Source organism: Perca flavescens, chromosome 18 (assembly GCF_004354835.1).
Source record: "Perca flavescens isolate YP-PL-M2 chromosome 18, PFLA_1.0, whole genome shotgun sequence".
Taxonomy (NCBI): domain Eukaryota; kingdom Metazoa; phylum Chordata; class Actinopteri; order Perciformes; family Percidae; genus Perca; species Perca flavescens.
Genome location: NC_041348.1, coordinates 17,189,579 through 17,213,533, shown reverse-complemented (window position 1 = coordinate 17,213,533; position 23,955 = coordinate 17,189,579). Strand labels below are relative to the sequence as shown.

Here is a 23,955-nt window from a genome sequence, read left to right as displayed (position 1 = left end):
ATCCACATGTCATGCTGTAAATCCTGGAGAGAGACAACTGGTGTGTGTGCATCTGGGTTTACAATAATCTGTGGCTTCAGTCATGTAGTTTCACCATGAGATATACACATTGATGTAAAGCATGACACCAAATGAAGAAAATAAACTTCATAAAACAGTTTTATTTCATGTTAAATGAGTAAACATGAATGGTGTTAAAAAAAATATTACACAACAGTGTGCGGATTAGAAACCCTTTAATGCTGTATAAATTATTTTAACCACAAATACCAAAATCCCTCATACTGTATTTACAGTATCTGTTAATAAGCAATAACAGAATTAGTCAATTCTTCATGGCAAATGTACTGTACATAATCAACACTGTATCCTTAAAGTACTGACAGGTAAAATTGTAGAGGCACAAACTTTTCACAGATGTGTCTTGCAGATTAGTGAGAGCATTCAATTTACACTTAAATGTAAAAAAAAAAACATTGCTGAACATTACATTTTATATATTAAATTTAATTAAGCATCCAAGCTTTTTTAAATGTGTAAATAGTTAATACAACACTGTACATCTAAAAGGAAGTGGGTCTAAAGACTTCTGGATGGTGTTGTTCTATCTCAGTATGTTACACTGTAACAGGAAGAAGTTCATGGTCATTTTCAAGGCTTTTATGTAATCTTTATTAGTGTGTTTTGTGTCTAAAACTTGGCTTCTTCGACGATAGACGATCCAGCCAGGCTTCTATCGTGGCAGTCTGAAGGTCCCTATATCAATTTAAAACAGGCTTGTTTAATTAATCAGTTTTATAGATTCAATGCAGAAGTTGTCTTCTGTCTCTGTAGACTTTGTCTAACATCATCATAAAGAGTACAGACAGCCTTTAAATATTTCCTCCACACATTCACATTCAAGATAACATATGATTGAAAAGAGGCCCAAATGTTTTTGTGGATTTTGTTTCCACATCATCTTACTTGTATATTCTGTAGCTACAGATTACTGATAGACTTAAGGTGCAGAATACTTTTAATTTGAAGGATACACTCTTCGCAAAGGAGAAAAGACAGGACCAACATAATCAATTAAAATGCTAAAGCCGCTTCTGTAGCTTCAGTAAGTAAATATGACTGCTTCTTTGTGGTTACCAGTATGTATTTGACTTTTTCAAATGTACTCCGTTCTTGATGAACTGTACTGTATGTAACGGACTACATGCTAGATGAAAACACACAACTATACCAATAAAAGCACATTAATTGGCCTTTTTAACAGCAGACATTTTGACTTTTCTAAGCAAGACAAGCACAGGTGTTACTAAAACAATTAAAAAGCTGTAGTTTCAAATAAGCCTCAATGGTTTTGTATTAACGATCTGAAATCACAAATTGAAACAGGCTTAGTAAAAAAAAGTTTCATATTTACATGATTGTGTGAATTTTATTCAGCGTGATGGTAAGAAACCGAGTAAGAAACAGAGGTTTAACAGTGACAGGTGGATAGATGTGAAGCATGTGTTGTGATTATAGAAAGTGTTTGTTGATTGCTCTGTGCTCCTACCTTTGTGCATCTGAGTGTTGAGCTAAGATTTGAGGAGATTTTTTTGTGAAGGCAGAAAGGTTTATTGATCAGGCGTGTGAAGGAGGAGTCTGCGGATGGGTGATTAGCGAGGTGGCTCCGTAGTCTTGTCCCGACTTCTGCCCCTCCGCCTAAAACAACATCTACTGATCACTTGTCACTCAGCATTTATAGAGGCGTGAGTCTCCGGTCCCAGGGTGAAGTTGCTGATTTTGTAATTCTCCCACTGAATTCTAGCTTGTCCCACAGTACTGACTGAGTTTGTAACATTGTTTAAGGTTGTAATGCTTCCATTTATATGGCTACATTTGGCCAGTTACTTTGATATCATAGAAAGACAGAATAGGTGGGAAAAAGTAAGAGCTTTTGACAGTGTCAGACTTAAGAGTGAGAGCATTTGGCTATTTCCTGGAGGCAGTGCTAGTGCAGACCTGATAGATAGGCTATTGAACTCACATAAGTATCAGTAGAAAACAATTGTTCATTACTTTTTGGCCAGCATTATTACCACTCACATATCTGTTCGTTAAGTATAAGGCTACAGCCAGCAGCTGCTTATCGTAGCTTAGCTCAGCTCTGAGCCAAAAAAATAGTGTGGCACATACAGTATAACCCCCATAAAATGGCAAATTGTTGTTTTTACACCTGGCTTTTTGTACAGATTTAACAAACAAGATATACTTTTTTGATTAGTTAGCTTTATTATTGCTGGTTAGTGGATTTTGTTCCCTTCAAAAGGCCCAGGCTAGCTGTGTCCCCCTGATTCCAGTCTTTGTGTTAAGCTAATAATCTGCTGGCTCTAGCTTCGTATTTAACAGACAGATACAAGTGGTATCGATGGTCTCATGCAACTCTCCACGAGAAAGTTAATTTTTGAGAATATTATGAACCCTCAAGTCTGTTCTTCACTGTATGTTAGCATTACATGTGAGGAATTTCCTGTCACCAGTAACTTCATCACAGAGCTTGGAGACTCACCCAGGCATCAATGATGATTTGCTCTTCATGTTAATAGAGGTCATTTGTTGCTTTGTAGCTTCTTGCTCTTTATTCAGATTGTTTTCAGGTTCTTTCTCAAAGCAATGCTACACAAGGTAGGCAAGTGGTGAAATGGAAAGACATGTATTTCGACAGGGGTAATCACATCAATAAAGCATTTACCATTGTACTATAAATTCATTAAGCTCTAAGATATTTGTCCGTTAATACATTTCTTAGCATGTAAGCAGATGCATGCTCTGTTTTACAACATGCAGCCACCTGAGAAAGATGAAAGCAGGCCAACATGCAGCCAAGATAGTGTAGCAGTATCAGGCCATAATCAACACTGCAGTATTTGTAAATGATGAATGAAAAACAGACAGAGACATGCAGACAACAACAAAAATAGACACAATAGGAGCACATGGTAAGTTATTTCTGGAGCTGCACAAGACGCACATGTGACCTTGACTCCATGGCTTCCATGCAAACTTATGACAAACAAACAAATAACACATGGGCCCTCTTCACAGCAGACAATTAGACTTGTTATGGTACGAAAAGCACAACTGTTACTAATAACATTAACAATGGCTCCGTGCATTCAAATGTAAGTAAGTAAGCTTTATGACAGACACTGAAACTGAAGCAGCTACATGTAATTCAGCTCATTATTTGTATTAATGCTTTTCCTGCTGCAAGATGTTAAAATGTCTTCCATGAAATAGGCTTATTCCAAATTATACTACTATCACCATTGTTCGCCTACATACACTATATCCCCAACAAACAAACCTTAGTCTCACTTACTGCTGCTTTGGCCAACATGTTTGCATTTTGTCTCCGCAGATCAGACTTAATTAAGCCTGCAGAGAAATAAAGACAAAACAGGTAAACCTGCATGAAAAACTGAAACAAAAATGTGTGATTGAATGACATGATGTAATAAAGGTGACTATCCAGTAGGTGGCTCTTGTGCACAGACATTGCAGTGGCTGAATGAAAACAGCTTGATAGCAACCTCATCATTAACCTCAATTTCCATTTCAGGAGGTTTCCCAACAGATCATAACCACTGTGACTATGAATGTATCATAGAGAGCCAATACTATTAGGACTCTACACTGTATCACATAGTGGGAGTTCAGTTATGGTTTTCTCACAAAGCTGTTCTCTTTCTGGCAAACTGGCATGATGACCACAACGAAAAAGTCCACTCATATTGCTAAATGCTGAGTAAGTTACAAAAGGCACTGAGTCACTCTGCTGACCTTTGTGAGCAGAAAAGTTGCATTCAAGTCTTGCAGGGTTTTGTGCACAATGTTTAGTGCTTCAGTGGCTAATGAATTTTGAAAAAGTTATAATTACTCATAAACCCCTCAATTGGCCATGTGAAAAGAATTAAGTGGCTCTGGATTGACTGTGGCCTGAAATCTCACATTTAAAACCTGAAACAAACTGCTACTGATTGTATGTCAGTCAAGTGCAGTATTTCTCACAGTATCTCAAAATAAAACATTTTTTATGGCTCCATCCTTCTGAATTGGTTTTCTAGAAACTCCAGCTAAGAGCTTTGCATAATGAAATCATTCACTTTTGAGTGAGGATCAACAAAACTCCTGTGGTTACACAATCTCTTTTTACCAAACTTCAGTTATAATAGTTTTTATTTTACTTGTTTAAGAAAAAAAATCTAAAACCTGGGGTGCTCCTAAGGTCAACTCACCTTCTTGTAAGTAGGTGACTAAAGTATATTTCTTAAATATATGCAACAATAAAAACACATTTGTCATTATGTTACATTCTGAATGTGTCATAACATTCAACCCTGAAACAGTCCTTCAAGTTACACAGTAACCATCATCTGCATTCTTGGAATTTAGCATTTTTTCCCACAGGAATACTGGTAAACTCATAACAGAAACAGTGACAAAGACAATTCTTAGGCATTGTTGTAAATTACATAAAATCCGTAGTTTGCTATGACTCTATACAGCATATGTTTAAAAGTCAGATAGGTCTTACCTGTCATTATTGTGCCGATTAAAAGAAAAACACAGAGGAAGATGTTTCCTGCCAGTGTGCCGAAGCGCTCCATAATCTTCCCCTGGCAGATGGTGAATATAATGCCAAATACCTGTGCATGCAGAACATGCAATAGTTAGTAATAAAGCTGGTGTTTGCACACACCCTCACAACCACAACAAAGGAAAGATGCAAAACAAATTAAAAACACACTACAGCACCTCATCAGTCCACTTTCATCACTCAGCAGCAAAAATAAATAAAGGCATTCAAAGGAAGTATTATAGAGCCACTACCCGCAATCAGCTGTCCAGGGCACGTTACACAGAAGTGATTTGTGAATGGTGGTGGGGTCATGTTTCCTGAATGAATTTATGTCGCTCGGAAATTTGTGTTCATGTTCATATGTGGTTTGCAAGAATGATGCTTGTTTTGTCGGTTGCATGTTGCAAAGTCAAATCAGGATTTTAGCACATTTGACAGAACAGATTCAGCTGAAGACCTGCATTGATACTGAGTGATAGTACAACCAGTTACACAAACAATTGTTCTCATGCTATCTCTTTGAGTATTTTCTGCACTATTATGTTTTATGTGACCCTATAGGTCATTGAATTGCACCTGTGCTGAGCAGTTGAGGAGTCCGGATGAGGTTCCCTCTGACTCTGGGTACGTCAGCTCCACTGCAAACTCAAAGCCCAGCGGCAGGTAGCCCGTCATGAAGAACCTGGACACACACAGACAACACACACACACACACACACACACACACACACACACACACACACAAAAATTTACCTACACTCTTTCTGCCTATAAATAAAACAACATAGAGCAATAATATCAAGAGTTTGTGAAGGGACAAGCTAATAATACTCATACATAACAATAAACATTCAAAATCAAAAACAGAAATTATTAGATACTACGATGGGGAAAGAAAAATACTCGGGACAATGGTTGTACACACTTGAAGAAAAAGAAAAGAAACTTTATCAATGGAATATCAGGAATTCCAGCAGGGATGTAAAGCTAGCTGTAGCTCATTTAGTCTTGATTAACAAATTAAGCTTTCTGTGAGTTATCTGACAATTCAGCCGGACTCACACGAATGATGTACTCTGGCTGGCACGCATGTATGGTATGTCACGTAGGTGTGCCTTCAAAGAAAGGACGAGCCCAATCTGGAAGGCCAATCTGTGCTGCTTAAGATGTGCAATGATTTCATAACAGCCATGTAAAGGTTGCAAAAGTACTGCTGGCTACAGGATCTGGTTTTACCTACATAAGAAGGTTTTTTTTTGGATCATTTTCACATGTAAATATATAATTAATAGTGGCTCTTCAACCTTCATTTTAATGCACTGCACCCACGTTACTGTGATAACTCTGAGAACCATCTTGAATACAATTTGATCAAAACTACTGTTTTTTAATTGTCCATATTGTTGTTGGTTTTGAATATACCTCATGTACCAAGGACTGCCTGCAAAGCAGTATTAGTGAATTATGCCGATTATTCCACACAACTGTGTCCTGTATCTATACTTTTTTTCCATGAGCAGGAGGCTATCTCACTACTACTGGTTTATTATTACATTACATTACATGTCATTTAGCTGACAGTTTTATCCAAAGCGACTTACAATTGCCATCACCTCCCTGGTTATATCCTGAGTTTGAATACTGGGTCAGAGTGTAGAAACACAAATCATTACTTTAGATCCTTCTGTGCGTAGGGTGTACTGTATGTGCGAATGCTTACAAACCAAAGTTGACCACTAAATAAACACCGCTGTAAATTATTGTTGCAAATGTCAACAGAAATAATGCACTCAGATAAACTGTTACATAGCAGGGTTGCACAAGTTTTCCGCAGTTTCCATCTCTGATTCAGTTTAGTTTAAAAACCTGCAGTGGAAGAGACAGCATCTATGTAAGGAATGTGCAAATAGTTAGAGCTTAAAATGTGATGTTGCTGAGCTCACTCAAGCTTGCTTACTTAGGATATAGTCTCGCATTGCCAGACCTTCCACCACAGCGCTGTGGAGGAGGGTCTGGCTAGTCCACACAGTATTCCGGGATGGGAGAAAAACATGCTCTGGTTTATTGGCTTTTTTTTTGTTTGTTTTTTTGATGATCACAGTCATCTTGGGCAGCGCTAAGAGCCAGACGGAGCAACAGTGCCTCTGCAAAATAGCCTCAGGAAGGAACTTGTTGTGGTGTGTATGTTCAAAAGTTGTTTTAGTCGTGAAACAGAAAACTCAGATTGGACAGATAGTCTCGCTAGCTGTCTGGATTGCAGAGATTTGAGGAGCAGATAACCATAGTACTCAAAACTGAAATGCCAACACAAAGAAAGCGGAAGGTAACGGACATCCGGCCGAAATGAGGGACATCTGGCGGAATTTCCAGGGGGCACCTGAACAGTCCCGGAAATGAAACATCGTCAATATAGACTACTTAGAATTGAATCTATCTTTAAATACAGTATTTATGGTGATTTGGTTGTAAATATTTCTATATACATATCATTTTGGCTTTCTGTCCCTTGACTGAACAAATAAGTGTATAGCAAAAACATTAAAAACTAATGAATCCTTAGATCATAGTACATAGTACCACAAAAAAGAAAGAATGAATGAATAAATGAAGGAATACCCGAGAGCTCCAGCGGTGATGAAGACCACCCAGAGGTGTCCTAGATTGAGTGTAGCAGCATAGACTATCATTCCCACCAGAGACATGAAGTAGACTGCGAGGGTTGTCTGCCTGAAAAAAAAAACACATTAGAAATATATAACACTGAACACTACAATCATCATTATCATGGTAAATTCAGAGGACGGTTGTATTTTCAATTTGTGTGGGTAGGTGCTGTAGTAGACCACTGCAGCTTCTCAAGTGAGTAAAAAATGTATTCAGATTAAAAGCAGTCTTTTACAGATTTAAAATGTCAAGGTATATTGTGGAGTTCTTGACCATTAGTGCATTAGCACTATGGAGAAATGTTTGTTTTTTTGCATGTGCACCAGGACCCACAGGGTATCTTTAAAACTCACTACATAATTACAGCTACTCATTAATACACATGAGATTGTCACAAAACACAATTTAATTTATCTTGAAATAAGTCTTGTGCACATTGATCATAAGACAATCAAAACTGCAGTCTGAAATTTTGAATAAGGTAGCACCTTGCGGATTTAAAAAAAAATCCACATAAATCTGTAATAAACAGCATTTGAAAAAACATGCCCTTTTCCTTTAAATTATATGCACCTCTTTAAGAAAAGTACAGTATAGCAGTGGTTCTCAAACTTTTTTCAACAATGTAACAGCTGGCGCTAATCATTTTTGGTAAAAAAAAAAAAAAGTCTATATAAAGAGGAACAGTACAGCGATAGATTTACCAAACAACAGCCTTGTAACTGACAAAAACAAACATTTATATGCTAATGAGAAAAGGCAAGAGACAAAAACTGTAAAAAAGGCAAAATCTTGGAAAAAGATGGTAGAAAGAAGGAAGGAAGGCAAGAAGAGATCGGAAATAGTATCAAAAACTTTAAAAACAGTGACATAACTTCGAAAAAAGCGAAAAGCAGAAGGACAAGAAGGAAGGAAGGCAAAAATAGGTCCAAAGAAGGCGACACAAATGTCACATTTTTGGTATGAAAAAAAAAAAAAAAAGTCTACATAAAGAGGAACAATGTTCTGGACAACAGCCTTGTAACTATTAAACATTTTGTTAAATATCTCACGTACCCCCTGCGGTCCTCCAAAGTACCCCTAAGGGGTACACGTACCCCCATTTGAGAAACTTCATAATAATATTGAAATCTTGAAAGTAACAGATGAACTGTAAAGTATTTGAGAATGGGCAATCAGAGAGTCAATCAAATATCTGGATTAGAAAACAAAGCCAGATGGGACTGAATGTGTCCCTGCATGTGTCACACACACACACACACACACACACACACACACACACACACACACACACACACACACACACACACACACACACACACACACACACACACACACACACACACACACACACACACACACACACACACACACACACACACACAACAACACACACACACACACACACACAAACAATACTCTTCTAAATAAGACAGAGGAGGGTTGACTGAAACCCCACATAGGGTGGACAATGCTGTCGCGACACAGCCAGAAGGCCCATTGGGTCAGAAAGATCACTGTTAGAGCAGCATGCTGCACCTGGAAAAACAGACACAAAACCCCAACAGCCAACACATGAACACTAAACAAGATGTCCAGCGAGAGAAGTGAAATGACAATACACAGTACAGGAAAAAAGCTGTGGTGTAGCTGAAATGTCGGCTACGATACGGATTTAAAAAAAATCCATGTGAAGTACAACTTAATCTCTCTCTCTTAGCATTGTTTTGATTCCCAACACTGGAAACTTCACAAACCGTTGTTCTTGTACTTTTTTGTACGATTCTGACATTCGCCTTACTTGTAAGTTTTAGTTTTGTCTAACCAAATGCCACAGATCAGGGAGCCGACCATCCCTGCAATGACAATAGTGAGGCCAATCCTCCCAGCATTCACTTCTTCTCCCTAAAGGGTTAAAGAAGATAGGACATAGGTTAATGACCTTACATACCAAGGAAAGGCAGTTTGGGAGAAAGCAGACATCATTTCAAGGGAGTTGAGGTGAATTGGAGTGAGTTTATACATCTGGTGTCGCATCAATTCTTTCTCCACACCTCCTACTGATGAAGTTATTAATTGAATTATTCCATGACATTATACAGCAACCTGTATCAATACTTCAATAGAGAAAAGTCTAATTGTCCTATGAAATAGTGTTAGTATGGACATTGCGACACCTCCCATATGATTAATTTAAACTAAATACTATACTGCATGTCTACCCATATATATATATATATATATATATATATATATATATATATATATATATATATATATATATATATACACACACACAGACACAGTAGGCAGGACTTACAGGGTAATGCTCAATGATCATTCGGTTCAGCAGGGTGCCAACAGCATAGAAACAACCCACGTTCAAACCTGTCAGGTGGGAAATATTGTCAGTCTTTACACCACAACAACATCTTTTAGGAAACTTTAAAGTTGAGGAATCATTGAGCTCACTTCCTAAAGTGAATTGTGAAATATTGTAATGCGAGCGGTCGAAGGGTTTTGTTTTGCAGTTGTGTCAAATGAACCTAATCAGGCTTGTTTCCGAAACAGAGAGCTGTCCCAAACCAAGGATTTCTATAAAAGGACAGGTCTGCACAGTGTTTTAGAACAAAAGGTTTTAGGTAACGTCAGTAAGTCAAACGTAAACTACACAGAAAGAAAATATCCTGCATAAAAAAAACAGAAAGAAAAACACCACTTTTGGAAAATTGTTAAAAAAAATTGACTCATGTAAAAAGAAAACACTGAATATATATATATTATATAAATATATATATATATATATATATATATATATATATATATATATATATATATATATATATATATAAATATATATATATATATATATATATTTATATATATATATATATATATATATATATATATATATATATATATATATATATATATATATATATATATATATATATATATATATATATATATATATATATATATATATATATATATATATATATATATATATATGCAAATATTACTGTATGAATGAGCCTGTTGCTTTTATATTACTGGACATTCATGATCAACAGCTACAGACAGGGACAGGTGGAGCTGCAGCCCAGTCAGAGACTGACAATCCCAGGTGAATCTGAGACCATGTGAACTCTGCATAGTTATCTGGAACCCAAAGATCATATGTAGAGGGACACACACACACACACACACACACACACACACACACACACACACACACACACACACACACACACACACACACACACACACACACACACACACACACACACACACACACACACACACACACACACACACACACACACACACACACACACACACAATAACAGTCACATGAATTGTGTCATGTGAAGTGACACGGTAAGGTCAAGCAAGGTGAATTCATTAACTGCTCACAGCTGTTAGACGTAGTTTTTGTGACTTCACAAGCTTGACTAAATTGACAGACTGCCGAGAAACTAATTTCATTTCTCAGAGACCTATAACTTCATAAAACATTTGGTCTTTAGGTCACATCGATCATTTGTTAAACATTGTTTGACTTTTAACAAACTTTGAACCCCTCCAGGACACACTCACTCTCGTCGCTCTATGAACTTTTATATAACCAATGACTTGTTTGGATTTTTATGACATTTAACGATAAGATAAACCTTGTTACATTTCAAAGGGAAATTGTTATGGCTTTATTGTAAATGACTTGGTTTCTATGATAATATAACAGCTATTATAAAGAAGAATCCTTAAGTGCAGGGCAGATGTGATGATGTGTTGGGAAGAATACCTGGATCGAACAACCTTTTTCAATTGGATTGGTCAGTTTAAAGTGACTATAATCCCATTCAATATCTTTATTATGACAATGTATCAAATGACCATGTGAAAGGGGTCGCTCGTAGTGATGAACCTACAGAAAATGATCACCCAAATCTGTAGCTCCCCTCGGCTTTACTGAGCTTTTTATGGACTTTCAGCTAATTGTTAAGCTATCTAGCCTTACTGTTTTTGCTCACTCTCACCGCTGTCATTGTGTCACTTCTGGGTGAAAAAGGTTTAAAAAAAACCTGTACACACTACCTGCTCAGCAGCAAACAACAGACAAACAGGTAGCAACTAGCAGGTGAACATAGTGGAGCATTTAGCAGCTAAAGAAACTTAAATTTCCATCAGAAGATGGTGGAGACCAAAAACAGAGCTACATGAGAGTGAATATTGGACTTTAGACATCAGTTGACCACGAACATGACATTGTTTGTTTACAAGATTGCCATAAGATAAGATATACTTTATTGTCCCTGAAGGGAAATTTATTTTAGACTCGAGTTAAATGGTCAGTTAAATGGTGATTATATGTCCATGTTGTCTTTACAATGAGAACAATCAGGAAAACAGTTAAAGGAACACGCCAACTTATTGGGACTTTAGCTTATTCACAGTAACCCCCAGGCTTAGATTAGTCGATACATACCCTTCTCATCTCCGTGCGTGCCGTAACTTTGTCTGACGCCCCCAGCGCTAGCTAAGCCTAGCACAGATCCTGGAGTTAACAGGTTCCAACTAGCCTACTGCTCCCAATAAGTGACAAAATAACGCCAATATGTTCCTATTTACATGTTGTGATTTGTATAGTCACAGGGTGTACAAATAACAAGGTAATATGAGACACAGCCATCTTCTAACCGTATACAAACTGGGAACTATATTCTCAGAAAGGCAAAGCAGTGCTACTTCTGCTACTTGGGCGGAGTGATTTGCTAGCAGCACCTGAAGCTCTGTGGTGAGGAGCAGAGAGTTTGCCTGGAGTTCGCTCAGAGTTGGAGTAATAGAATCAACAATTACTAGATAGTAAAAGCATAGTGACCTTGTTATTTGTACACCCTGTGACTATACAAATCACAACATGTAAACAGGAACATGTTGGTTATTTTGTCACTTATTCGGAGCAGTAGGCTAGTTGGAACCTGTTAACTCCAGGATCTGTGCTAAGCTAGGCTAGCGCTGGGGGCGTCAGACAGATTTACAAGACACACGGAGATGAGAAGGGTATGTATGGACTTGTCTAACTCTGGGGGTTTACGGTGAATAAGCTAAAGTCCCAATAAGTCGGCTTGTTCCTTTAAGCTTATTCAAGCACTGCTATGGTGCGTTCTTTTTGTCCACGAAGTCGATTTACGAGTTGTTTTCCGGAGTTACAAACCGGAAGTTGCAAAAAGAACGCCAAGTCGCCTGAACTCAGAGGACCCCGAGTTCACTTTCAAACATGGCTCGATTCACGACATTGTGGTTTTCTACAATTTTAAGCACTTTTTGTCTTTGTTGTAACTGAACAAGTTTTCCCTACCTATAGGTTCTTACAAACATGAAGTTGCAAAAGCGGAAGAACGCAATAACACCGAGGTCGTGATTGTGTGACATTGTGGTTTCGCTGAACTCAGAGGACCCCCGCCCCAAGTTGTGTTTACCTTCTGTTTTCAAACTTTAGTTCCCAGTATGTTTTTTTTCGGTTAGAAGATGGCAAAACCCAATTGTTATTTGTATTTCATACAAATCAAACATGCAAATAGGAAAACATGGCTAGATGGATCCTCCATGATCTGTGCTAAGCTGTGCATCTGCACTTTAATAGTTACAATTTAAACCACCCGGGTTAAACATTGTGGTTTTCTACAATTTTAAGCACTTTTGTCTTTGTTGTAACCAAATGAACAAGTCGTACACATAGCACTGTATACTGCTACCTATAGGCATGTCGCTACAGTCTTATGAGTTAAATACCACCTAATTAGTTATTTTGTAGCTTGTGCAGCTGAAATTGGCTAGAGACGCTCGGTTGCTATATGACAACAACGGCTTTAAACCGAGCCTTGAGCAGAAAGCAGAGCAGTAGCCCAACGTTAATGTTAATCAAAACGGAATTTTCATGTATCAAACTGTGAAATATATTTGTGTAATATGTCAATAACTGGGTGAATAGAATCCTAAATGTTACTAAAAATGTTACAAAAATCCATCTTTTCTCTGACTCGTAGTATTGTGTGACAAAAAGAACGCAACAACCCGCGGTTATTGGTTTTCCGACATGGATGTGATGACACACTCAAGCTACTAGTCGCGATTACAAGACAAAAAGAACGCACCACTACTTCTGCTACTTGGGCGGAGTGATTTGCTCTGAGAAGCCCTGTGGTGAGGAGCAGAGAATAACAATGGTGCTTTTCAGGTGTTGCGCTAATCACTCCGCCCCAAGTAGCAGTGTTTCGCCTTCTGAGGATTAGTTCCCAGTATGTTTATGGCTGTGTCTCATATGACCTTGTTATTTGTACACGCTGTGACTATACAAATCACAACATGCAAATAGGAAAATGTTGGCATTATTTTGTCACTTATTGGGAGCAGTAGACTAGATGGAGACGGTTACCTCCATGATCTGTGCTAAGCTAGGCTAGCGGTGGGGGCGTCAGACAGAGTTACAACACGCAAGGAGATGAGAAGGGTATGTATGGACTTATCTAACTCTGGGGGGTACGGTGAATAAGCTAAAGTCCCAATAAGTCGGTGTGTTCCTTTAATGCAGCTTTAATAGTTACAATTTAAGCCACACGGGTTATAAATAAACAACCACCTAAAAAAAATAAAAGCCCTGCCAGTGGATGTTTTTTACACTTGTCTAAAATAGCTTTTAAAGTACTTTTTTAATGTTGGTCCATAAAATGAACACAAACAAATAACTGTTACTGTGGAGAATGGTGTTGACTGACCGTAAGTGATGATGAGGAGGATGAAGGGCTTGTTGCGGAGCAGCCTGAGAATAGAGGCCGTGTAGGAGTACTGCTCTGGAGGGATGCTACGAGCTGTGGCCTGGGCCTGAGTCGGAGGAAGTTTAGGACGCTCCTGAAAGACTGACATATGGAGAGACCAAAATCAATATTAAACACAAATAACAGCAAAAGCAGCAAAGTCTACACTCACAAACATACATTGCCATGCAGGTTACATGTGAACACTTTGCTGATTCAGCCATCAGCAAACAGTCATGATCACAGACCGATGTACAAAGTAATATGTCATTTATATATGTGGTATAACATATCACAATCACTTGATGTTTCAATCAATTTTGTATATATTCAGTGACACTGGAAAAAGTCGTAAAATTACTGTATTTGATTGGAATTTATCTTACTCTAGAGCTGCTAAAGGGCAGATTCTAAGGGGAATATTGGGTACATTAATGTTTAAATGCTTAAAATAACAAAATGTTACTGTTTGACTCTTTACATGAGGAAACAGGGCTGCAAACTTCCAAATTGTCTACCACATGCATGTCTAAGAAGGCTATGGAGACCAAATGAGCTGTGTAATGGGACACATTCAGACATAGCTGTACAGGTCCAAACATATACAGTACGCTCAATACACCTTCACATAATGCATGATGTAGATACACTCATATTCTTTCCCTGAGCATTTCTAAGGCCGAAAGACAGTCAGCCAGCCTCTGACCCAGAGGACAGTCATCTTTTGGGGTGCCAACTGTGATGTGACCTGTTTTAGTCTGTGTTTTCTCCTGAGTGAAAACACGCGCCCTGAGGCTTCAAGGGGAAACACAGATGTCTGTCTTTGTGCTTTCCGGTTCTGAGCTAGCCTTTTCTTCCCACTGGCAAAACAGACCTGAGGGTCTGTGTTTAGTAACCAGTTCTCACTAAACCTACAAAACTAAACGGCTCTTTGAATTATTAATGATGTCAGTTGCATGTTACTAAATGTTATTGTTATTCAAAGGAAATGTTATTCTAACTGTACTTTTTTAAATGGTTTGTACATGCAAATTTTTCTTTACCACTCTCGGTGATTCCCCTTGCTCAGTCAACCAGATCCACTCATATTATGTCTTAATGCAGACTTTATCTGCAGTTAACTTTGACTGCCAATTTGTTTAAAAAGGAAGGCAGCAACCAAACTTTTTCTCTCACCTCTCTTTGCACACAGTTTATGCAAATATCTGCCCTGCTGACTCACAGGCCTGTTGCAGGGATACAGATGGCCCTGCCAGCAGGACAACCCTCACACATGGCATCTTGCATGTATGTGTGAGGGTGTGCTATGCGTGTGAGTATAATATGTGTCATATCATGAAACCAGTGAGGCCAACTGGTATGAAATATCTCGCTGGAGTAACCAAGAGCAGCATAAGTCACGTCCATTGCCATAAACCATAACACGACTAAGGAAAGTCTGTACGTCCTGTAAAGACTTTGTGATCAGTGATCACTGATTTAACGAGTTATGTGATGTGGGTGGATTTAACGCTTATCTATCTTTCTCGTCATACAATCAACACTGATGATTTAATCAGTCTGAAAGTTGTACATGGTGCCACTATGGAAGGCCTTCACAAGCATCCTTTTGTCTTTCTGAATGCAGAACGCTTACGAGCACCCCCGCCCTCCCCCTGTCCTGACAGGACAACAGCTTTTTCATGCAACTTGTTCCTCTCTTACAACTACCCAGCCCACAGTTCTCTATAGCAGAGTACATACTAACATTGTTCGCTACTAACTTTCTCCACAATAAAAAAAAAGACATAAAATCAAGTTTGATTACTACATCTGAGGTGCTAAATGTGTAATTGAAAATATAAATTCTGAGATAACGCATAAGGGAACGGAAGGAAAAAGACAGTGGTGAAAATGCATTGGCAGCACATATAAAGCAGACTACAACTAAGCATTCTTCCTCACAACTCACATCTTGTTTTTCAAGTCACGCCACTTCCTCCTAACCAGAAAATGTCCTTTTGTGATCATAGATCCTCTATTTCTAATATCTCTATAACTAAATGTTACACAATAATACTGTTCACTATGCTGGAGCGCTCTTTTCTCTACTGTTGGTGCCTGCTACCGTGACATTCCTCCTGACCTGTACCACAATAGTATCTTTTTTGTGAAACTCCCCTTCAGGGAGGGTTTTGTATTGGTGCAGACATGCAGGTCAGCACTTCTCTTTTCCACTGAATGGTGCTTCTTGTCAGAGTGGAAGTCTGCTGTAAATTAAAAGCATCATCAGTTGGATCCACTGAATGAGAAAGTCCCAGTGGACTGAGGGAATATTGGTTCCAGACAATACACATGAAAACGTCGGAGTATGTTTCTGAGGGACAGTATAAAGTGTGGGGAAGTAGAAAAGCTGAGTGACTGAAGTGATGTCACGTTTGACTTCATTCATTCTTACTCCCTTGAATGCTTCATTGACCTTGCCTCTCTATTCCATTCACAGAAAAATCATTGGTTACACGGTACAGTGATATTAGTATTAAAATAGCATTTAAATCCAGTTAATCTACATTTTATGTAAATTCAAAAAATGCCGAAACGGCAAAATGGTGTCTAGCCATGCAGAAGATTTCGGTTTTATCTGCAGAGGTTTTAAGATATCCGGCTCCGTCTGCATGGCAAGATAACACTGGAAGTCGTAAGAAAACCCTATTTTTGGTGTGTGTGGACTGACCCATGTGCTACATGACAATTCTTACCAAAGATAACAAGGATGAAGAGTAAGGTAGCCACTCCTGCTGTGATGTAGAACATAATGCTGATGTGATGAGCCAGCTCGTCCAAGTCGTCCACATTAGGCACCAGGACGGGAGGCACAAGGAACCCAATGGCAATACCCAGCTAGAAGACAATGAACACATATAACACAAATGAAAGAAAAAAACAGAAGTCGGAAGTGAACACACTACATTGTTTTCTATGTTCAAGGTGACTTAAAAACAGAAACGTTTTGCTCATAACCCTGTTGTTTCTAAATTTCATATGCTGACTGAATGGTACCACAACATGTGTATTTAGAGGGTATTATTGAATGTTTTGAAGTGTATATATATGTAATATACTGTATGTTATTGGTTTAAATACACACTTAATAACTTCATGATCCAATTGATCTTTAAAAAGGTTAGATGGGTTTGTGTTATCTATAGTACATCTTGGTAGATAAAACACTATAAATTTTTTTTTTCAATTGTCAATCCTCTCAAACAAGCTGTTTTACAATGTCACTCATCTGAAACTCGCATGTGTAGGTCAATGAAACATACAACATAGAACTTTTTGCCCATCAGAAAACCATCTCAGAATAGCTATTTCTACCATATCAGGTTGCTATATAACCATGTTTTAACAGCATCTATGTCATCTGACTAATTCAACACAGAACTTCACGATAGGGAAACAGTGTTTATACTTAAACAGCTAAACAGACAGTGTACGACGAGGAGGTTTCAGCAAACAGTTAACACAGTTTTCTCTGGACTCTCGCAACAAGACACTAGAAGTCCTATGCGACTCTGGCATCCCGTGCAGCTGCATAATCTACAGACAGCTGCCTCACTATGTGGACACTAGATATTCAGACAAACCTGGTTTCCCAGAACTCCTATGGAACAAGCGGTGGAAACCTCTTTCTCGCCGAACCACACTGAGGCAAGGTAAGAGGGAATACCAAGGACGAACACAGTGGCTACTGAGCACATAAACTGGCCAAAAAAGGTGACTGGGAACAGATTGGGACTGGCACTACCAATTTTTATCCAAGCACCAATGCAGTTAAAGGCTGACCCAACAAGGACAACGTCCCGGATTCCCCTGTTGTCCAGAAGCCACAGGACGGGCAGAATGAGTGGAATGTAAGTGAGCAGGTAGATCATAGACAACCAGTCGATGGCCAGAGAGTCAATGTTGTAGAAGCGCATGAATATTTTGCTAATAATGCTGTACTGAAGCCACATAAAGGCATTGCCGGCTGAGACGGCGCTAAAGAGAAACAGCATGAGCCAGCGACGGTGGTAAAGTTTGGTCTCAGCCTTGGGGACCAGCTCTGCCCGGTCACCCTGTAAAGCCACGACGTCTAACTGTGACCCAATAGAGATGGCTCTGCCTAAAGGTCCGGGAGTCCACTGCAGTGAAGCGAGGCCCGGAGCGGGATTCTCTGCAGCCTTGGACCACGGCCATTCTTCACCACCGGGTTCAGAATTTGCATGGTTGTCTTTCAAAGTTTTGTTTTGTGGCATTTTAACAGTCCTAAAGTGGGCCCCTGGAGCGTGAGAGGTGAGAGGTCTTTCAGAGCGTGTGTCCTAAACAGCTTGCTGTCCTGTGTGCAAACTGCCTGTAGTAGAAAGATGCTTTTCTCAGAGGAGCCAGAGAGCGACCAGAGCTGGAGTTACCATTGCCTTTACTAGTGTCCTGATTCACAACTCATAGCATGTGATGGCATCTATGCCACATATTTATTGCCTTCAGTCCAGTCATGTGATGTTAATATAGGAATTCTTCCAATTCTACTTAAACCACTCCTACAAACTCAAACCTTGTTTTACCTCTTGAGTTAACTGTCCCTATTATAGTGACCCCAGAAAACAAAAAAAACAGAACTTTATTAAGTATCTTGTGAAGGCTGAAGACTGTTAAAGGTCCAGTGTGTAACGTGTTTAGTTGTTCATTATCAAAATCTGTGTTGCCCATTCACAAACTTGTCCTTTTTCATGAATATTTACCACCACCATCAATTCCAAGTTTTCCTTTTGGCTGGAAATTTGACATTTGCATTCACATTAACTGGGGTAGACACTGCATATTCCATCTTGAAATACGTTAGCCGGTAAGGGACATACAGGACATACTGCTCCCCCTTTCACATTTTTGCTGTCAACTCACAGGTGCTGCTAATGCTGCTAATGGGTATTGTAGCTTCCTGGCCCCGGAAAGTTTGAAGAAGGAAACATGGAGGACCACACGTATTCAAAATCCAAATTTCAGGAACAGGAGTCTTCTTCTTCGTCCAGAAAGAAAAAGGATATTGAAAAGAGCAAGAGACCGGCTTTTTGGAGCGTGAAGGCTACCGTAGCTGTAATAGGTACTTTGAACTGCGTGGTGCGAGTTGATTGCGATATATGATCTCAGCACTAGATGGGAGAAATTCCTACACATTGGACCTTTAAGGATAATCGAATATTCCTTTCCTCGGTTTCCCTCATTTTGCATGCGTGCAGTTTAAAAAGAAGATTTTACCACATTTTGTTTTACGTTTATTTTTATATTATATAATATAATTTTAGTGCCAACCACAATGCAGTGTCTTTGCGATATGACTTATTTGACTTATTCCTTCTTTTACACCATTGAAGGGTGTGATGCGATGAAATGTCCTGATAATGAAGGCAGTTGGATGCAATAAAATAACAAATGATAAAACCAGTTTGAGGCCTATATTATATGGATGCAGGACATCTAGTCCAGTCAATTATCAAGTCTGTGTAAGTTGTTTGTCATGCACAAATGACAGGAAAGGCCTATTAATGTGAAGAAAATAAACTGATATCTCCATATATACTGGCTCTGTGGAGGTGTCACTAGGAATAGGGTGTGTAGGAAGGTTTGTCCAGGCAGGAAACCTGTTAGATGGCTGAAGCGTTGAATACACAAAGAAGTTGAAACAAGAAGGTTTGTTAAAAACAACATGCTCATTAGAAGTATATCAGAAAGCCAGCAAGGGTTTGTTCTTACTGTCTGCATCCAAAAACCCAGTTTGTGCTCTTGGTTACACACAGCTAGTTTTCCAGAACTAAGCGATGACTTTTAAGTGACATTTTACTTGGAGTTGATGTACTGTAAGTTGAGTCAAGTGTTGTTTGTTCAGAATCAGAATTCAGAAGTGTTGAATGTGATGTTTATAGTGGCACGATGCTGATCTTTGCACTGCTGTCTGCCTTTTTGGCTGCTTAAAATGTCCTGCTGCCTCTTAACTTAGATAAACACTATAATAGCAACACACTAATACATTTGCATAAAAGTAAAATGGGAATGATATGTGAAGAATGTGGTGAGTTGTTTAACTTACTATCACAGGTCACAGTACAGTCACAACAAAACAATTTCTATGGGTAATGTCCTACTGCACTGCGTGTCTAACATGTAATAAATAATTCATCACATTAAAAACAATGTAATTGTGTATGTATTTAGTATGACTACTTTAGTATGACTACTGCAATGCTCTCTTCTCTTGTCTAACCAAGAACACTTTGAATAAACTGCAAATACAGCCATACTGGTACATACAGTATGGATGTACTTGCAGTTTATATTACTAATATTATATTACCAGTGGTAATTGTTTGGACTAATGGTGGAAGAAGAATTCAAATCCTTTACTTAAGTAAAAATTTGTAAAAATTTGGACCAGTGGTGGAAGAAGTATTCAGATCCTTTACTTAAAGGTCCCATGGCATGAAAATTTCACTTTATGAGGTTTTTTAACATTAATATGAGTTCCCCCAACCTGTCTATGGTCCCCCAGTGGCTAGAAATGGGGATAGGTGTAAACCGAGCCCTGGGTATCCTGCTCTGCCTTTGAGAAAATGAAAGCTCAGATGAGCCGTTACCTCCCCTTTCTCTGCTTTGCCCGCCCAGAGAATTTGGCCAACCCATGAGAGAGAGACATCATGGCTTTCAAACAAGAAAAGTGGCAGTTGGTCAAGGCCACACCCCCACCTTCCACCTTGCCCCCCCCACTCTCCTTCTCAATAGCTACAGACACAGAAATGGCACATACTAAGGAAAGCTCATTGTGGGACTGGCTCTAGTGGCTGTAGTTCTACACCAAAGCTGAATTTCGGGAAAGAGACTTCAGATACAGTATTAGGGGACCACTAAGGTCTATATAAAAACATCCAAAGAGCACCATGTCATGGGACCTTTAAGTAAAAGTACTACAACACTGTAAAAATATTCTGTTACAAGTAATAGTCCTGCATTGAAAATGTGACTTAAGTAAAAGTATGTAAGTATCATCAGGAAAATGTATTTAAAGTATTAAAAGTAAAAGTACTCAATGCTGAAAAATCCTCACATTTTAGAAACTGGAAACGATCAAAACAGTTCTGTCATCAACTAAGTGTTTCATCGGCTAATCATTTCAGCTGCACTTGTTATAGTGTTGGGTAGTTTAATTTTTTTTTTTTTTTAAAGATCATTTTGTGGGCTTTTTAGGACTTCATTTGTATAGGACAGCTGAATACATGAAAGAGGAGCGAGAGGGGCAATGACATGCAGCAAAGGGCCACAGTTTGGAGTCAAACCCGCATTGAGGAGTAAACCTCTATACATGGGTGCGCGCTCAGGTCAATTAAACTACCCTTGGGCACCCAAGGGTAGTTTAATTTATCATAAAAACTTTTATTTTATAAACTACATGTGTTTTGTGTGCAAACATCTTAATTTGTAAAGTAACTAGTAACTAAAGCTGTCAGATTAATGTTGTGGAGTTAAAAGTACAATATTTCTGAAGAAAGAAGAGAAAGAAGAGGCTCAAGTAAAGTACAAGTACCTAAAATGTATACTTAAGTACAGTTCTTGAGTTAATGTACTTTGTTACATTCCACCACTGGTTTGGACAGACTTCAGGATTCTGTCTTCAGGTTTTCTATCACACAATGTTTGAGGACATATTAAACATGTTTGGATTTTATGTCCCTTCTAAGTCCCAGCATTTTTCCAAATCTTGTTTAGGTGCTGTGGTCCAGGACCAACATCTGTGGAGCAGCTTTGCCAGAAGACCTGAGAGCATCCAAATCTGCTCACAACTTCAAAACATTAAATTACAGATTCTAGTTCCTTTTGCTGCCACATTGCTATTAATGATTTACACAAATTTTGATCTTTATTAGTTTGTTTCTTTCAGACAACTTATTCATATAGTTGTCTTTTTTGTATTTTGCTGAAAATGATATTGATGATTTATACAAATTTGCATACTTTATTAGTTTGTCTCTTTCAGTCAACTTGTTCATAGTTTTTTTTTTTTATTCTGTGGTCACTATTTATGGCCATGGCGGAGGGCAAGTATAAAGGCTTGACAAGCTTACAAGAAATGTTGTTTTGTGTAAATATGAGCCTCCATGTGCTTCATGCTGATGAATAATAAGTGCAGATCTATTTAATATGTACCATATAACAGTAGAGAAAGTTTTTTTGTCTTCATCTCTCACTGTTACAATTTACAATACCTTCATACAAAGTTATATGATTTAAGGTACATAGTGGTTGTTTAAACGTATGTCTATTATTGCATGCTGGTTCACAGTATATTGCTACCATTTATTCATTCCCAGTAAGCGATGGTGTGGCTTGAACGAACAGGGGATGCACCGGGGTCGCCTGAACGTGCGTAATTACGCAAACGTGCCACATAGATGTGGGAATGTCCGCATGATCGGTGGTGAATGGAGCCATTACATATAGATTAAATTAGTGATTAAGTAGATGAAGAGCTATCCTGGCCTACTTACTGACCAGGGGACAGTCTGTGCTTCACAGCCTACCTGATTCCCGAAGACTCCGATGGAGCAGGCGGTGGACACTTCCTCTGAACCGAACCACACAGACGCGATTCTAGACGGCATCCCGAGGATGAACACTTGCGCGCACGAGCAGCAGAACTGCCCCAGAAAGGTGACGGCGAACAGGTTGGGTTTGACGCTGGCCACTTTGATCCATGTGCCTGCACAGTTAAGCGCAGTGGCCACAAGCGCGATGACCCGTAGCCCCTTTTTGTCCAGCAGCCAGGTCACCGGGAAGATGAAGGGAATGTATGTCAGCATGTAGATCATAGACATCCAGTCTATGGTGAAGGCGTCCACGTCGTAGAACTTCATAAAAATGTTGTTGATGATGCCGTACTGTATCCATTGGAAGGAGTTGCACAGTGAATATGAGCTGAACAGGAGGACGATCATCCAGCGCCGTTTGTACAGGCGGGTGGGTCGCAGCGCTTCATGACCGTCCAGCTGACTCTGATTGTCGGCGCATTGCACAGCGTCACCCGCCTCATCCAGTTTGACATGGTTCTCTAAGTCCACCCCATTGCCTTTAGTTTGATCCTCGTTAAGTGTAGTGTCTCCTAACGCTTGTTTCTCACTCATATTAAACTAGTATGCTAAATATACTCATTGAGTAGGCTGTAAACTTTACAGTCAACTACTGTGGGTTAAACCACTGCAAACTAAACTGAAAGTCGACGACAGATCGCCTACAACTTCATGTTGTCAGCTAAAATGAGAAGTCCAATCAAAATATATGTTTAAATTCCCCGAACTGTTAAGTAGTGTAAGTAGTGAAGGCTATACAACTTTCACTTTGAACGGCATTTCCTTCCCGAGTTGAGGTCAGTTCAGCAGTTACTTACGCCTACAGGTACAAGTCCAATACATTAGAGTTACAGATAATTTCATGAATGAATATGATCCTCTCTGGACGAGGTTTCCGAGTGGTCACACGTGTAGGAACGCCTGCTGTGACCCTCCACCCGGACCTAAAAAGCGCTTTGGGTTCTTGAAACAAGTCGGTCACCTCAGACAAAGGGCGGAGTTTCATAAACTGTTCTTCGGTATCTGAGAAGCCTGTTGCACTGAGATATAGCTCACATTGAGCCTACAGTTTGTAACGTGCTTAAACGCCGGCCCTATTTTTCTGATATAATGTCTGTTGTGGAACTGAATGTTTTAAAAACATTGCAGATATCAAGTTATTTATTTTGTCCATGTGCCTAATAATAATGGAATTATCACAAAAAGGTGAAAGAGACAAAGGCCT

At 39.0% G+C, this 23,955-nt stretch overlaps 1 protein-coding gene across 4 annotated transcripts; it reads right to left on the bottom strand.

The window, feature by feature from the left end:
* Positions 1-141: 141 nt before the first annotated feature.
* Positions 142-23,729, bottom strand: flvcr2b (FLVCR choline and putative heme transporter 2b). Of its 4 annotated transcripts, none has more exons than XR_003694890.1 (11): positions 22,686-23,729; positions 16,839-16,980; positions 14,062-14,202; positions 9,603-9,670; positions 9,084-9,187; positions 7,235-7,345; positions 5,195-5,300; positions 4,574-4,685; positions 3,344-3,414; positions 1,550-1,698; positions 670-756 (listed from the first exon to the last, which is right to left on the bottom strand). XR_003694890.1 is itself a non-coding variant. In XM_028605609.1 (10 exons), exons 1-10 carry the CDS (start codon positions 23,283-23,285, stop codon positions 691-693), a joined length of 1,506 nt encoding a protein of 501 aa, XP_028461410.1. In that variant the 5' UTR covers positions 23,286-23,729; the 3' UTR covers positions 142-690. The 4 variants fall into 4 exon arrangements, 2 of the variants coding, with proteins under 2 accessions (XP_028461410.1, XP_028461409.1); XR_003694891.1 differs by having other exon boundaries at positions 3,359-3,414; XM_028605609.1 differs by lacking the exon at positions 1,550-1,698 and having other exon boundaries at positions 142-756; positions 3,359-3,414.
* Positions 23,730-23,955: the final 226 nt, after the last annotated feature.